Source organism: Symsagittifera roscoffensis, chromosome 9 (genome assembly GCF_963678635.1).
Source record: "Symsagittifera roscoffensis chromosome 9, txSymRosc1.1, whole genome shotgun sequence".
NCBI lineage: Eukaryota > Metazoa > Xenacoelomorpha > Acoela > Convolutidae > Symsagittifera > Symsagittifera roscoffensis.
In genome coordinates, this window is record NC_087070.1 from 7,810,417 (window position 1) to 7,828,144 (window position 17,728).

The following is a 17,728-nucleotide window of genomic DNA, read 5'->3' on the forward strand; positions in this document are numbered from 1 at the left end:
TTAGAACAATGAGAGCGAAACACAGAATTGCGTTTTTTTTTTGAAATTTATTCATAATCAAAATTGTTTCGTTTCTGCGAATCATACATTCTGAAATTTTTATTGCCATGAATTGCTATTTTTATTGCTATGAATATATATTTTTATTGCTCCACCACAAATATTCACCTTATTTCTTTACTTTAGATTTGTTGATCAATTTTGTCGGTCGCAAGATGAGAGCTTAATCCGAACAATGTCATACTAATAAAAAGGCGTACAAACTTTTTCCGATTTCTCCAAATAAATTAAAATCGTTAGTACAACAATGCCGCTTTTTCTTTAGATTAGAAACTGTGCTGCAGGGAAATTGAACCCAATAACCAGTGGAGTTTGAAGACTACCAAACTTTTTGCAAAATAATTCACCTTCTTCCCCTTTGAAATGTATTCTTGTAGTATTCAAGCGGAAATTTTACTTCTTTGAACTATGTTTTTCCAGTCTAAAAGTTTTAAATAATTTTTTGCCGTATTCATTGTTTTTGCGAGTTTTTATAGATCATGTCAGTATGAAAAAAAAATAGAAAACAACCCAGAAACAGGATTTTTATTACATTTATCTTTTGCTTAAAACTAAAATTGGTACCAGTTTCATCCTTTTTTCCAATAATTTTGATCTGAATTTCTTTTTCTTTGATTTAAGTGTGTACTCATTTTTTGCACTCCCCATTTGCTACCAGTTTCCAGATTATCGACAGAACTTCTAGACTGTCGCTACCAATTTCGATACTGCCGCCACTAGCTTCGAAATTTTTCATTCGCAATTTTCAGGAAGGGGCGACCATAAGATTTGTTGTTAAAATTCTTTTTGCCCAAACTTTTTGCCCTTTATTTTTAATTTATGGTTCGTGCTATCTTGTTCCTAATATCGTATTTGTTTGTCATCAGAAGAAGTAAATCACAGTAAAATTCGACTTTCTGCCGCTAATAAAACAAGTATCAAATTTTGTAAGCAAAATAGTGAGAGATGTTTAAAAGTTTGGGGAGGGAGGGGGGGGGGGGGGGTGGTGGATGTGCTTATGGCGACCACAATGTTGACCTCACGCCACTGATGCAATCACTTATCACTTGAAGCTTAGCTTGTACAACACGGCAAAAGACAATCTATACCTTGCTACCAGTTTACAGATTATCGACACACTTTCCAGAATGTCGCTACCAATTTCGATACTGTCGCCACTAGCTTCGAAATTTTTAATTCGCAATTTTCAGGAAGGGGCGACCATAAGATTTGTTGTTAAAATTCTTTTTGCCCAAACTTTTTGCCCTTTATTTTTAATTTATGGTTCGTGCTATCTTGTTCCTAATATCGTATTTGCTTGTCATCAGAAGAAGTAAATCACAGTAAAATTCGACTTTCTGCCGCTAATAAAACAAGTATCAAATTTTGTAAGCAAAATAGTGAGAGATGTTTAAAAGTTTGGGGAGGGAGGGGGGGGGGGTGGTGGATGTGCTTATGGCGACCACAATGTTGACCTCACGCCACTGATGCAATCACTTATCACTTGATGCTTAGCTTGTACAACACGGCAAAAGACAATCTATACCTTGCTACCAGTTTACAGATTATCGACACACTTTCCAGAATGTCGCTACCAATTTCGATACTGTCGCCACTAGCTTCGAAATTTTTAATTCGCAATTTTCAGGAAGGGGCGACCATAAGATTTGTTGTTAAAATTCTTTTTGCCCAAACTTTTTGCCCTTTATTTTTAATTTATGGTTCGTGCTATCTTGTTCCTAATATCGTATTTGCTTGTCATCAGAAGAAGTAAATCACAGTAAAATTCGACTTTCTGCCGCTAATAAAACAAGTATCAAATTTTGTAAGCAAAATAGTGAGAGATGTTTAAAAGTTTGGGGAGGGAGGGGGGGGGGGGGGGGGTGGTGGATGTGCTTATGGCGACCACAATGTTGACCTCACGCCACTGATGCAATCACTTATCACTTGATGCTTAGCTTGTACAACACGGCAAAAGACAATCTATACCTTGCTACCAGTTTACAGATTATCGACACACTTTCCAGAATGTCGCTACCAATTTCGATACTGTCGCCACTAGCTTCGAAATTTTTAATTCGCAATTTTCAGGAAGGGGCGACCATAAGATTTGTTGTTAAAATTCTTTTTGCCCAAACTTTTTGCCCTTTATTTTTAATTTATGGTTCGTGCTATCTTGTTCCTAATATCGTATTTGTTTGTCATCAGAAGAAGTAAATCACAGTAAAATTCGACTTTCTGCCGCTAATAAAACAAGTATCAAATTTTGTAAGCAAAATAGTGAGAGATGTTTAAAAGTTTGGGGAGGGGGGGGGGGTGGTGGATGTGCTTATGGCGACCACAATGTTGACCTCACGCCACTGATGCAATCACTTATCACTTGATGCTTAGCTTGTACAACACGGCAAAAGACAATCTATACCTTGCTACCAGTTTACAGATTATCGACACACTTTCCAGAATGTCGCTACCAATTTCGATACTGTCGCCACTAGCTTCGAAATTTTTAATTCGGAATTTTCAGGAAGGGGCGACCATAAGACTTGTTGTTAAATTTTTTTTAAAAAACTTCGGGCGTTAGTCTTTTTTCCAGCATCTCTTACCATATCCAGACAAAAAAAAATTTCAATTAACAAATTTTTTGCCCTTTATGTTTAATTTATGGTTCTTGCTATCTTGTTACATCACCTTTCTTTACTGTTCGTCCTATTTTGACGCAAGTACGTCTCCAATTTTCATCAAATCTGCTCCAAATTCCGGACCCAGCATTCTATCATCCAAAATAACTAGCGGGGTGTAAGATATATGTCTGACACTTGCATTATGTCGGTGAGACTAAATTTTCAAATAGTAGTTAAAAATACCCGTTTGAAACTGGTTTGTTTCAAAAAAATTTGCGAGGTGCATGAATGGAGTTGAAACGAATTTAACGCGTTCTTGCGATATGATTGTATTTGGTTATAAATGTTGCGAATTTCACAGTGAATGAAAATGTATATTGCAAACAATTTGTTATGATTTTAATGATTTTTATTCCGAATTTCGTAGCGAATGCAACGAAAAATTTGTGCTCGTGGTGTTTTTTTGTTCAGACAAATTTCAACTTTTTAACTAGCCGTTTTTGACCAATTTTGTGGATTTGAAAAAATAGACGAAATTTTGAAAATCTTTTTTTTTTCGTGATGAGCATATCCCACCATGCTCACTGCCAGGGGCGGATCTTGGATTATCTCGGGGAGGAGGGGGTTTTCAAAAACCTCTTTTTTCTTAAGGTTGACCAAGCTGAGTTTTTGAGCGCTCCCATAACATTAGCAGACAATGATTTGACAAAAATTCTTGTGGCACAGGCAAATTTTTGGGCACTTTTTGGAAAATTTGGACTGAAAGGACCTCGTTTTTTTGTGCGCGCTCCACCTCAAAATTAGTATATATATTATTATTGTTGTTGTTGTTGTTGTTGTTGTTGTTGTTGTTGTTGTTGTTGTTGTTGCTGTTGTTGTTGTTGTTGTTGTTGTTGTTGTTGTTGTTGTTGTTGTTGTTGTTGTTGTTGTTGATGTTGTTGTTGTTGTTGTTGTTTTTGTTGTTGTTGCTCTTGTTGTTTTGGATTCCCAGTTTTCACGTTTGTTAGAAGATTGTCCATTTGTTTCGGCAATTTGCACAATCGCAGCATAGCTGCGATGTGCACACATTGCTGCTTAAAAATCGTTCTTTGGCGTGTTTTCACAAGAGAATGCTGCCACTAAGATTCGTTTTTTTAGGCATTTAGGATTTCAAAAATCTACCTGTGCATCAATTGGCTGTACAAAAGTAATATCATTTCTCGTCTTATCGATTCTGAAGGCGCAATAAAAAATTTTTTAAAGCAGAGTCAATCAAAAATGGATTTTTTAAAAAACCAAAGAGGGACCATTTGAGGCGGCAGGGGTTCAAACCCCGAGAAGATTGGTTGCAAAATTTGCACAAATATTTAAAAATTTCATCAATTTCAAAATTACACTAAATAATATTTGTTTTCTGGCCAATCTATACAATTTTTTCGTAGTTCCAACTAACGAACAAATCAAAGCTTTCAACGTCCATTCAACATCCAACTTTCAAATTCTTATAACTTTACAAAAAAATAATGGCAAGAGAATTCTCGACTCCAATTAAAAGCGACGGTATCTATCAGATGGCAGCATTCAAACCAGTAGCAGATTTAGGGGGGGGGTGGAGGCCTCTTGCCTCCTCAGGGACTCGACCCCCTGCCGACCCAAAGGGTCCCCCCTTTGTACTATTTTGATATATCTATTTTTGGTGAGGTACCCTTAAAGTTTTCTAAAGGCGCTTTCGGAGCCAATATTTACTAATTTTAGAGCGGGGATCGCGCGCTGATAGAAAACGCAATTTTTTGGTCAAAGTTTTCCAAAAATGCCTAAAACGCTTTTTTGGCCTGTTTTTATTTGCCTGTGGCGCAGAAAATTTGGTCAAAATGGGGTGCTTATAGTGATTTGGGAGAGCTCAGAAATTCAATTTGGTCGACCTAAAAAAAGGTCGACAAAATTTTCGAATTTTTTTGGAAAATTCGCCCCCCCCCCCCATTCCCCCACTTCGAGGAAAATCCAAAATCCTAGATCCGCTCCTGATACAAACTATATCAGAAAAGATATAGTTTAAAAGAGCGAACAAAGTCTTTCAAAAACTAGAATTTGCAACTTCTAAAAGAGTGACCGCAAATTGTATCCACTGTATTTTTTCAATAGCTATCATAGAAACTGATAGACCATAGGTATAAGCATCTCTAACTCTAACAGTGTTCTAAAAAATTTCTAAATCTATAAAGCATAAAGTTCACAATTTGCAGTTAGTTTTCTTAATTGCGTTGGCCCAGTAGTCGGGAGGGGGACCTTCTTGGGTCTCGCTATTGCTGGGTGGGGGCATTGGCATCATCACTTCCTGAGAATAGGGTGGGGGAGGGGTATTGGTGTTGAATATTCCTTCATTTTCATTTATATTATTTTCCGATGAAGCTGAACTTCCTGTATTGGGGATTACAATGACTTCGTCTCGACAGTTTTCGGAGTAACTCGGAAGAGTCGGTTTGCTGAAAAATGAAATCTTTGCAATAAAAACCAACTCACAAATTTTCAAATTTCTCCGTTTCGAAGTGTTTCGGACTTTCTTCAACGATTTTGAAAATAAATATTATAATCAGGGGTGGATTTACCGGGGAACGCCCCCTTTCTTAGGATTTCGATCCCTCTCAAAACGCAAAAAAGGAACCTTTGTCGCTAGTTTTATCTGAAGGAACCTGCTAGCTTTAATTCAACGGGGCGCAACTTTTGATCAAAATGATGGTCATGAATAAAATTGAGAACGTAATCTACGACTTATAAGCCTGAAAACAAATTAAATTATAATTAAAGAGCCGCACATTCAGCTTTTGATAAATACCTTTGATCTTAGCTTTCTTTGCTTGGTTTTAAAAACGTTTTAAGATTCGCATTTTTGCGCCTGCGATTTGATTTTGTACGCTTTAGTAAACACAACTAAATTTTTATGATTTTCTTTTTTGAAAATAGCTGACAAAATCCTCATCCGAACTTCAGCAAGCAATAATAGTATCTCCACTTACATATCGTATGGAGAATTTGTAGATAACGTAGAAGGGAATCTTGGACTGTTTTCAATCCGGTTTGTTTTGCAGCACCCTAAAATCGATAAATTTTCTATGAAAACAAAAGAATCGAAAATCCTTTACATTTGCACTCAGCACATCTTTTCATATTTTCACCCATTTACTATGTACATAGCTTACCCGGGTTGAGTTCCCATTCCAAATTATCAATAAAAATTTTATAAAAACAGTGATCAGATGGTGATACAAAGTATGATACGTTCAGAGAGAAATTGAGTGGAGCTAAAAATACAGGAAACCATCTGTGGAGTTTGATAGCGAGAAATTTATAGAAAAGTTTGCAAAATTATAATAGCATGACTGTTCGCATCAGGGCGCATCCTGCGCCGTCTATGAAACAGTTTTTGATTTCAAAAAATTAATGAAATTTTTAAGCAAAAGAAACTTTGAAGTGTTTTTTCTTATTATTTTTTCAGTAAAGCGCCTCCCCCTTGCTATTTTGACGAGAGTCTTAACAAATCGAGCACATTATTTAATTTATTTTTCCGATTTTCGAAGAAAATGTGGATTTTTTATGCTTCGGTTGTTTTTTCATTGAGTCAATTTTTGGTTTTTTAATTACCCGTACTGAAAAGAAATGGATTATCATCGATTTTATAAAATTATACAGATAATGAAGCAAAAACCTGAATAACTGATTTGCAAAGATTCAGAAGCGATTTAGTTTGCTACAAAAAAGTCGCGTACAAATTCAATTTCAATCAATTTTAAATCGATTTAAATCCAATTTTTTCAGTTTTTTGCTTTCAATTTCATACGGATTTTGAGTAACAAAACGAATCGATTGAAATCAATTTTAATCAATTTTTGTCTGTATTTTTGTGTACTGATTTTATACCAATTTTATACAATTTATATATTCAATTTTTCTCGGTTATCAAAAAAAAACAGTGGAAACAAAATTTTATGATATGCTTTTCATTTGGTTCTCGTGTTGATATTTGGTCTCAAAAAAGACAAATAGAGAAACTTTTCATAACTTTATTTTTCATACCGCTGGAGCTGTTAGATTTTCAAGATTCAGAAGAATTCGCCTCAGCTCAACACTTTGTACTATGAAAACTCTCCTTGTGAGCCTCTCGATCCTTGTAGCTTCAATGGAAACTTTTCTAGTGTACAAAAAGTTGCCCAATTTTGGAAACCAAAAAATAGTTACTTTAAAACGTTTTGTTTAGAATATTACCGATTTTATTTTACCTTGCATAAATCCATTCAAAGCAATTAAGATCGATTCCTTAGGCGGAAAAATCCGTTTAACCCATTCTAATCCGATTTACCTATCTAAGTGGGCTATGCTAAATCGGTTTCTATACAGCATAATAATCTGGATAAATATCGATTTAAAACAATTTCAATCTCAAGTTTGTTAGTGCGAGTGAGCACTCATGACGGAGTTTTGTCAACAGCTGAAAAAAAAAGCGTCCTTGAATTGTCCGAATGAGTTAGGCTGAGTTGTCTGATTTTGAAATTGGCTGAATAATCTTTGGCTGAATTGTCTGTGCGACAAAAAATTATTGAGCTCAATTTTGAAAACCTGTCTCACCTGTGGTCATTTTTTGTAGGGTTATGATGGTTTGAAAACGGCTAATTTGGCCAAGTTAGGATTAACAACGCGCAAAAAAAACACGCGTAAGCGGCGGATTATTACGTTCCAAATTAAATTGAGGCCAGCCATTTCTTCTTATTATTAGTATACAGGACTCCATATGCTACCTTTGTAACTTATATTAGCTTGAGAGGGGATAAAAAATTTTTCAATAAAAAACTTTTAAAGTTTGTAAGTGTTCTCAAAAAAGAGTAGGACGTCAGAGCTTCGTCCTGATACACGAGCAGTTTTTTCTAATTTATATGAAAAAATTTTGCAGCACGGATTCAAAAGGGCAAATTCAGTGCACAAAAAGCAATTTTTTTTGTTGGATGCAAAAATCAGCATGCATACGACAAGTAGATCGGAAAAACTTTAAAAATTGTTATATTATTTAGGCAAAAAGCAAATTTTACGTCAAATTAAACCAAAATACAACCTCATCAAACTTTAAAAAAAAACAAATGTACAAAAGCAAAAAAACTCACAGCTGCGTTTCTGCAAATAAGTGACTTTTTGTACTAAAGATTTTTGTAAACGGATTGAGAAAAGAATCGGAATAGCTTGAAATTTTAGTTTTTGTTTTTTTAACTATCCTCATTGAAATTTAGACAACTCAGCCAAAAATACACAGACCATTCAGTCCTAGACAATTCAGCCACTTTTTCAATAGTTTTAGGTTTAAAAAATGCGCTGGAGTTAACTCTCGGTTTAAGGTCGTCGGTGAGGGCGCCACGCGCGCGTCGCCGCTTCACGCACTGTATTAGGTTCTACCATGTGTAGGCAAGCTCGCAAAACGTTGGTTTGACTGCAGCGGTCACTTTTAAAAATTTAAAGAAGAAAATCTATTTTTTGTCTTTTTGGCTTAAGTGTCAGTGACTAAAGTGTCTGAATGTTTTGGCTGAATTTTCTGAAATTCATATTGGCTGGACGCGAATAATCTAGGCTTACATAAATTCGAATATGATTTACTAAATATGCGAGCAATAACTGCCATATTTTCAATTTTCTTCGTAATTTTTATAGTTTTTTTTCAAAAAACTACTGCGCGTACTCAATAAAATACTCAGAATATTCGCTGAATTGTCTTGTTACGAGCAGTTGCGTATCTTCCTTTTTGGATATTAGTGACTCAAATAATATTTTTCAAAAAAGTGCAAAAAAATGAAGAAAGTGTACTTACCATTTTTGTGATTGTAGACTATAGAGGCACAAGCAAGGAAAGTAGCCAGCACGATTACAGAGACGGAAAGGATTGGGATTACGCTAAAGCATTAAAAAGCAAAACTATTCTTTAGAAATTTAAAAATAGGTCTTTAAAACAATTTAAATCTCTGCGTCATCCCCCCTCTCCCCTCCAAAGTTCAAAAATACAATTTTATCCTGCGCATGCGCTCAAATTTATTGTTATACATATGCTTAAGAACCTTTAAATAATGCAATTGGTTTGTGGACGAGCATTCTTATAAAGTAGACCCCCTGGTTTGACCTCCTGACTTGGCTCGATCCATTTTGTCTGAGTGACTCTTTTAGGTTTCTGCTCTTTTTCTCCCCCCCCCCACCCTATCCGCCAATTTCTATTAACAAAAGATTTGTTTATGTTGTTACGATTGTTATGGAAAATGGCTTGATGCATAGTTAGGCCACAACAGCCATATTGGGTCTGCATATTCAACCTTGTAAAAGCACTAGTTACGCAATGAAATCGATACGACCCCCTGCAGACCCAAAGGGTCCCCCGTTTGTACTTTTCTGAGATATCCATTTTTGGTGACTAACCCTAAAATTTTTCTAAAGGCGTCTTTGGCACCGATATATACTAACTTTGAGGAGTGAGCGCGCGCCGAAAAAACGCAATTTTTTGGTCAAAGTTTTCCAAAAAAAAAGCCTAAAAACGCCATTTTGCTGCGCAGAAAATTTGGTCAAAACAAGGTGCTTTGGCAGAGCTCGGAAAATGAAACGTCGACAACATTTTCGAATTTTTTTGAATATCCCCCCCCCCCCTCGAGAAAACCCCTGATCCGCCCCTGCTAGGGATCAATAATATATTAATCAGTGCAACTTTTGCATAACAAATTGCAATAATATTTCATCTGCCGTTTTTTGCAGAAATGCATCAAAAGTGATGAGCTCTTCAAAACTTTGAGGCAATTTCCAGTTCTGGATCAAATTGATATCCTCCTTCCAGATAGTTCAAGTTAAGATCCTCTACCCCAGCGTTTGGTTAGGTATAAATTTGTAGAGCGCTGCGTGTAAAAAGCTCGATTCTAATTGGCTGAAAATTCAATTCAATACCAAGTTAACATCCTTCCCCCCCTGAACGGATTTGAGGGGGGATGTTAAATTGGTCCCCAGTTTTCCACTTTGGCACTTACATTGTTAACGGGGGCTCCTTGCATTCATCTCGGGACGAAACTCTACAGATTCCGTCGCAACACAGTTCTCGGTTTCCGCACTCGTTGTCTTCGGAGCACGGCGTCGCCGGCTCGCAAATGTATTCGTAAATTTCGTTCCCATAACACGCGTGATCTCCCGGAAGGCCGAAAACAGTTACTGTGAACTGAATCGAACTCACAATTATTATAATTACTGAATTGTTGGAAGTCATTTTTACCTCTAAGAATTTTTTTTTATTTGGTTATAAGTGCTTTTGATGTTTTCCAATTGATTGACTTTGAAATTTTGAACGGGTGTGGCTCGACTATGGTGTTTGTTTTTGCATAAAACTGTTCTCTTCAAATTCTCATCGTAAAATTAGTTGTTGTTTTTGGCAATATTTTTATAATGACGATTATGCATATATACTTTGCTTCGAGATCTGTATGATAACTTGGCAAGACCATATGACTTTCATTTGCAGCTATGATCGATCGAACCGCAGAGAATTCTCTAATATTTTAATGCTAGTACCAGCAGTTCAAAAGAGTTGATGCGAATGGAAGTATTTTGTCTTTGAAAAGATTTGAAGCCCTTTTTTAACAGAGTAAAAGGGATCCTATACTTTACAGGGGCGGATTTAGGGGGGGGGGGGGGGGGTGATTAGATGCTTTCTCTCAGGGGTTTGACCCTCTCACCAACGAAAGGGTGGTATCTTTGGTATTATTTTATGAAATCCATTTTAAGCCAACCAAACCTTGAATTTTTCTAAAAGATCCATTGGCGCTAATTTATACAAACTCTGAAGGCGAGTGCGCACCAAAAAAACGCGTTTCTTATGGTCAAAACGTGTGCTAAAACGGCCAAAAAGGGTCTTTATTATGTTCTGAGAGCGTTCGAAAAATCAATTTGGTCGGCCTAAAAAAGGTCGACCAAATTTTCAAAAATTTTTTGAGACTTCGCCCCCCCTTCTCGAGAAAGTCCTAGATCTGAGATCTTCCCCCCCTTATGTTCAATTTTTTTTCTGCATTTTCAATTAGAAAACTGTTTGTTGATCAAAAGGCATCAAAAGGATCAATAATATATTAATCAGTGCAACTTTTGCATAACAAATTGCAATAATATTTCATCTGCCGTTTTTTGCAGAAATGCATCAAAAGTGATGAGCTCTTCAAAACTTTGAGGCAATTTCCAGTTCTGGATCAAATTGATATCCTCCTTCCAGATAGTTCAAGTTAAGATCCTCTAACCCAGCGTTTGGTTAGGTATAAATTTGTAGAGCGCTGCGTGTAAAAAGCTCGATTCTAATTGGCTGAAAATTCAATTCAATACCAAGTTAACATCCTTCCCCCCCCTGAACGGATTTGAGGGGGGATGTTAAATTGGTCCCCAGTTTTCCACTTTGGCACTTACATTGTTAACGGGGGCTCCTTGCATTCATCTCGGGACGAAACTCTACAGATTCCGTCGCAACACAGTTCTCGGTTTCCGCACTCGTTGTCTTCGGAGCACGGCGTCGCCGGCTCGCAAATGTATTCGTAAATTTCGTTCCCATAACACGCGTGATCTCCCGGAAGGCCGAAAACAGTTACTGTGAACTGAATCGAACTCACAATTATTATAATTACTGAATTGTTGGAAGTCATTTTTACCTCTAAGAATTTTTTTTTATTTGGTTATAAGTGCTTTTGATGTTTTCCAATTGATTGACTTTGAAATTTTGAACGGGTGTGGCTCGACTATGGTGTTTGTTTTTGCATAAAACTGTTCTCTTCAAATTCTCATCGTAAAATTAGTTGTTGTTTTTGGCAATATTTTTATAATGACGATTATGCATATATACTTTGCTTCGAGATCTGTATGATAACTTGGCAAGACCATATGACTTTCATTTGCAGCTATGATCGATCGAACCGCAGAGAATTCTCTAATATTTTAATGCTAGTACCAGCAGTTCAAAAGAGTTGATGCGAATGGAAGTATTTTGTCTTTGAAAAGATTTGAAGCCCTTTTTTAACAGAGTAAAAGGGATCCTATACTTTACAGGGGCGGATTTAGGGGGGGGGGGGGGTGATTAGATGCTTTCTCTCAGGGGTTTGACCCTCTCACCAACGAAAGGGTGGTATCTTTGGTATTATTTTATGAAATCCATTTTAAGCCAACCAAACCTTGAATTTTTCTAAAAGATCCATTGGCGCTAATTTATACAAACTCTGAAGGCGAGTGCGCACCAAAAAAACGCGTTTCTTATGGTCAAAACGTGTGCTAAAACGGCCAAAAAGGGTCTTTATTATGTTCTGAGAGCGTTCGAAAAATCAATTTGGTCGGCCTAAAAAAGGTCGACCAAATTTTCAAAAATTTTTTGAGACTTCGCCCCCCCTTCTCGAGAAAGTCCTAGATCTGAGATCTTCCCCCCCTTATGTTCAATTTTTTTTCTGCATTTTCAATTAGAAAACTGTTTGTTGATCAAAAGGCATCAAAAGGATCAATAATATATTAATCAGTGCAACTTTTGCATAACAAATTGCAATAATATTTCATCTGCCGTTTTTTGCAGAAATGCATCAAAAGTGATGAGCTCTTCAAAACTTTGAGGCAATTTCCAGTTCTGGATCAAATTGATATCCTCCTTCCAGATAGTTCAAGTTAAGATCCTCTAACCCAGCGTTTGGTTAGGTATAAATTTGTAGAGCGCTGCGTGTAAAAAGCTCGATTCTAATTGGCTGAAAATTCAATTCAATACCAAGTTAACATCCTTCCCCCCCCTGAACGGATTTGAGGGGGGATGTTAAATTGGTCCCCAGTTTTCCACTTTGGCACTTACATTGTTAACGGGGGCTCCTTGCATTCATCTCGGGACGAAACTCTACAGATTCCGTCGCAACACAGTTCTCGGTTTCCGCACTCGTTGTCTTCGGAGCACGGCGTCGCCGGCTCGCAAATGTATTCGTAAATTTCGTTCCCATAACACGCGTGATCTCCCGGAAGGCCGAAAACAGTTACTGTGAACTGAATCGAACTCACAATTATTATAATTACTGAATTGTTGGAAGTCATTTTTACCTCTAAGAATTTTTTTTTATTTGGTTATAAGTGCTTTTGATGTTTTCCAATTGATTGACTTTGAAATTTTGAACGGGTGTGGCTCGACTATGGTGTTTGTTTTTGCATAAAACTGTTCTCTTCAAATTCTCATCGTAAAATTAGTTGTTGTTTTTGGCAATATTTTTATAATGACGATTATGCATATATACTTTGCTTCGAGATCTGTATGATAACTTGGCAAGACCATATGACTTTCATTTGCAGCTATGATCGATCGAACCGCAGAGAATTCTCTAATATTTTAATGCTAGTACCAGCAGTTCAAAAGAGTTGATGCGAATGGAAGTATTTTGTCTTTGAAAAGATTTGAAGCCCTTTTTTAACAGAGTAAAAGGGATCCTATACTTTACAGGGGCGGATTTAGGGGGGGGGGGGTGATTAGATGCTTTCTCTCAGGGGTTTGACCCTCTCACCAACGAAAGGGTGGTATCTTTGGTATTATTTTATGAAATCCATTTTAAGCCAACCAAACCTTGAATTTTTCTAAAAGATCCATTGGCGCTAATTTATACAAACTCTGAAGGCGAGTGCGCACCAAAAAAACGCGTTTCTTATGGTCAAAACGTGTGCTAAAACGGCCAAAAAGGGTCTTTATTATGTTCTGAGAGCGTTCGAAAAATCAATTTGGTCGGCCTAAAAAAGGTCGACCAAATTTTCAAAAATTTTTTGAGACTTCGCCCCCCCTTCTCGAGAAAGTCCTAGATCTGAGATCTTCCCCCCCTTATGTTCAATTTTTTTTCTGCATTTTCAATTAGAAAACTGTTTGTTGATCAAAAGGCAACAAATGTAAATATATATATATATATATATATATATATATATATATATATATATATAAATATATATATATATATATATATATATTGCGAAAATGAGATGAATTGGACCAGGGGCGGATTTATGGGGGCGGGGGGGGGGGGGGCGGACGCCCTTTGTTTCAGGGATTCGACCTCCTGCCGGCCCAAAGGGTCCTCCCTTTGCCCTTTGGTACTTTTTAAGAAATCCATTTTTGGCCGACCGATCCTAAAATTTTTCTAAAGGCACCTTTGGCGCCAATATAAAATTATTTTGAGGGGGGGAGCGCGCGCCGAAAAAACGCAATTTTTTGGTCAAAATTTTCCAAAAAGTGCCTAAAAACGCCTATTTTAGACTTTTTTCTCAAAATTTTTCCGGCGGCGCAGAAAATTTGGCCAAAACAGGGACTAAACCGTTTTTATGGAGAGCTCAAAAAATCAATTCGGTCCACCAAAAAAAAATGTCGTCAAAATTTTCAAAACCTCTTTGAAAATCCGCCCCCTCCTTTCGAGAAAATCCTAGATATGCCCCTGAATTGGACCTAATTAGCAAGATATTTGTTACATGCAAAAAAAAAGAATTTAGTTGGCTTGACTATGGCGCCAATATAAAAACACATGGGTTGGTACGTTTTATTTGGTTAAAAGATAAAAAAATAGTCTAATGATTACAAACAAATGCATCATGCCCGTACAAGGGCGGATCTAGAATTTTCTCGAGGGAGGACGGATTTTCAAAAAAATTTTGTCGTCAACCTTTTTTTAGGTCGACGACCAAATTGATTTTCCGAGCTCTCCCAAAGCTTTAAAAAGACCCTGTTTCGGTCAAATTGTGTGCACCGCAGGCAAAATTTTAATACAACAGGCCAAAAAAGGCGTTTTAGGCACTTTTTGGAAATTTTTGACCAAAAAATTTGTGTTTTCTCGGCGCGCGCTCCCCCCTCAAAATTAGTATATATTAGCGCCAAAGGCACCCTTTGAAAAATTTTAGGGTACCTTACCAAAAATGGATACCTCAAAATAGTACAAAGGGGGGACCCTTTGGGTCGGCATGTCTGGCTTTTGTTTGTGATTTTGAGAACTTACTAGTTTTTAGAGTTTAACTACAATAAACACTTTATTGAAACAATAATCGTGAGTACACCATGGTCATGAAAAGATATCGGAGAGTAGGTTAAGCAGAACTTTCCGTTACCAATGAGTGTTTTTTGGTCGATCTGCAGTAGAACCAGGGGCGCGACTTTTTGAGGCTCACCAAATGGACGTTCGGGCTTTCCAAAAACGCTTAAACAAAAATAAAGGACGCGCACGCAAATGCACATAAGAAACAGAATCAAATGTTTTGAAAAATTAACGGGCCAAAAAAGTTGATTCGGACAATATTTTGATTTTTGATAAAAAGTTGAGGCGCCTTTTAAGAAAATAAGGTTCGATCGGCTGATAATGGGTGTGTTACAATAGCAAGACAACGAGAAGCTTTCAACGTGAGTGCCAAATCTCTGAGGGGGATGTTGGTCCTTGCCCCCTCCCTGATTGTCCTTAAATATTTTTATAGTTTCAGTTTTTTATGAAAATTGAATCATAAATTTTTTACTGCTTGTTTTTGAGAAAAATTAAGCATTAACGCAGGTATGGTTTTTCTCCGGAAAAATTTTGTACCATCTGAAAAATATTTTGCTTAGATCAGAATTTTAAAAAAAATTGAAGTGCAAAACTTTTTGAAACAATATGGGCATTGAACAGAAAAAATATCGGACTATATCGAACGAAATACCTAACCTTCTACTTTCTATTGCCTATGAACGCGTTGACAGTCAAATAGTTCGGATCAGAATTATTTCAAAATCGGACTGAGGCAACTCGCTCATTTGTCCAGATATTGCGTGTTAATACGTTTATTTGATTATTTCATATATTTTCACCGCTTCACTTTGGGTTTTTTAAAATTATAGAAAAGTTGAAAAAATTTGGCTTGAGATAGAATTGGTTAAATTGGGAGAAAAAATGGGGAAAAGTTGGTAAAGGTTGCTTAACCAAAAGCTATTCACACCTTTTAAAGGCCAGTCAAAAAATTAATGGTTTTGCTGATAGAATCAATCTTGCATGTGTCTGTCTTCTCTTTCGAAACTGAAAACCTTGATGAGGCAATTTTTAGACTGTTCTTAAAAACGGACTGATGCCTGTGAACAAAATTTGAAAAATTTTATACGTGAGCAACTTTGTTTTGTCAAGTTATGAAGCTTTTTAAGGATTTAAGGATCTTGTTAACTATTTCCCTACCCCCCATTTGGACTTTGTTAACTATCCCCCCTATGCATGTATTATTTTTAACAACCATTTCTGTGTAAAATATGCATTTCAAAAATGTCAAAAATTAAGTGGGTTTTCATTTTCGCGCATTCGTATTTGTTTTTGGTTGAGATGAAAAACAATGATGATGAAGATTTCCATCGGTTCAACCACTGGAAAAATCAACTTGAGCCTGCTCTTATTAAGCCAAACAAATTAGAAGGGTATAATTGCCAAAAGTCTTAAGCGAAACGTTTAAAAAATGTATTTAACTAAAAAAGGAGTGTTTTATTTAGTGAAAATGACATTTTTTGTTAATGAAGCTAATTTTTAAAAAAAATGTACAATGCTTAAGCATTTGTACATTTTTTGTTGGTTAAAAATGCGTTTCTTAAGCTTTGTTGGGTTAGGTAATAATGATTGACTTGGTAGTTTTGGCGTAATTTTTGTTTAACTAGAAAAACCAAAAAAGTTGGACCCAACTAGCACCATAAACTTTTTTTTATTAATTCCATGCAAATCTTTTCCCGTCTAGACTCAATCTTATTTGAAAAAAAACACGTTTTAAATTTCAAGTTTTGTGCGCTTTGTTCGGATAATTTAAATGAGCACTGCAGGTAGACGCAAAGAATTATCACTTTTTGCTCAGTTCTCAGTTTTTAATTGAAAGAATCAAAGAAAATTTCATCTTCTTTTCCAGCAAAAAATATTTCAAATAATTGCAACTGTACTCGAAACATTAAAATCTTTTTCCTGGTACGAACATTTTTTTTAGTTCAAAATCTGATATTTAAGCTAAGCTATGTAAAAAGACCTCCATTTCACCAACTGAACTGTTTTTACAAGGCTCCAAAATCATGTAAATTTGCTGTTCTTTGCAACAGTAGTTAATGAGCCTGTTTACAATAGTCATAAAAATTTTATCTAAACACGTGTCACGTATATGATCTATTTGCGGCAGAAATAAGAAATCTCAAATTTTTCAATTTCGTCAAAGTTCTTTTTCGATGGAGGGAATAATTTAATGAATATGTCTAGCTGTCAAGGTTTTGTAAATACTTCGACTTTTCACAGCACGTTTCCCTTGTAGCGGAAAATTGCAATCAGAAAACGCTAATTGGAAAGCAGAATCAATGGCGTTAAATTCTGATTTTAACGTTAATTTACTCAAACAGGAACAAAAGAATGCTAAAATTATGCTTTTAAGATGAAAGAGAAACCAGACTGCTCGTATCAGGGCAAAGCCCTGAAAATTCTGACTGTCGTTTAAGGTCTATGGAGCAGTAATAACATGAGAAAATTGAATTTGATAGATTGAAAAGAACAAAAACTTCCAAATTGTTGTAAAAACACGCCATATTTAGCAGAAAGTGATAGATTTCGCTCCTAGGAACAATATAATTATGACAAACAAGCTTTCTTCAACCAATTTGGAACGATTTCTAAGACGGATTAAATCTCCGCTTACGTGTTTATGGTGCGAAATATATCGCGCGTTAATTGTCCCAAAATGGCCAAAATGGCAACCTTTAAGCCCCATTAACTTCACGAAAAACGATCCCAGGTGAAATAAATTTTCAAATTTGAGCTCAGAAGAATAATACTTTTGAATGATATAAATAAGTTCCGTCAAAAAATGGCTAGTTAAAAAGTCGAAATTTGTCTGGGTAAAAAAACCACACCGAGCACAAATATTCCGTTGCGAAAGTCGGAACAATTATTGCGCAATTGATGCGCGTATAGAAGCACGTTGATACAAAGATGGTTCAGCAGTTTTCAAATCTAGAACTGCGGTCTCTTCTTAGAACCGGTTAGTTTGGATGAAAAATGATCAGGATCAATGAACCGTACAAGCCCCCTAAA

The 17,728-nt window shown here is 36.2% G+C and overlaps 2 protein-coding genes across 2 annotated transcripts in view; one reads left to right on the plus strand and one right to left on the minus strand.

Annotated features, from left to right (window-relative positions):
- The first annotated feature begins 2,765 nt into the window (after positions 1-2,765).
- The window catches only part of LOC134854053 (gamma-aminobutyric acid receptor subunit beta-3-like), a 34,099-nt gene continuing 19,136 nt past the window's right edge, over positions 2,766-17,728 (plus strand). The window contains exon 1 of the mRNA XM_063870124.1: positions 2,766-2,868. Coding sequence (XP_063726194.1) covers positions 2,845-2,868 — 24 coding nt within the window. The 5' untranslated portion in view covers positions 2,766-2,844. The remainder of the gene's footprint in view (positions 2,869-17,728) is intronic.
- LOC134854604 (uncharacterized) lies at positions 4,816-10,089 on the minus strand. Its single transcript, XM_063870939.1, has 4 exons — positions 9,677-10,089; positions 8,485-8,567; positions 5,654-5,729; positions 4,816-5,122 (listed from the first exon to the last, which is right to left on the minus strand). Exons 1-4 carry the CDS (start codon positions 9,907-9,909, stop codon positions 4,870-4,872), a joined length of 645 nt encoding a protein of 214 aa, XP_063727009.1. The 5' UTR covers positions 9,910-10,089; the 3' UTR covers positions 4,816-4,869.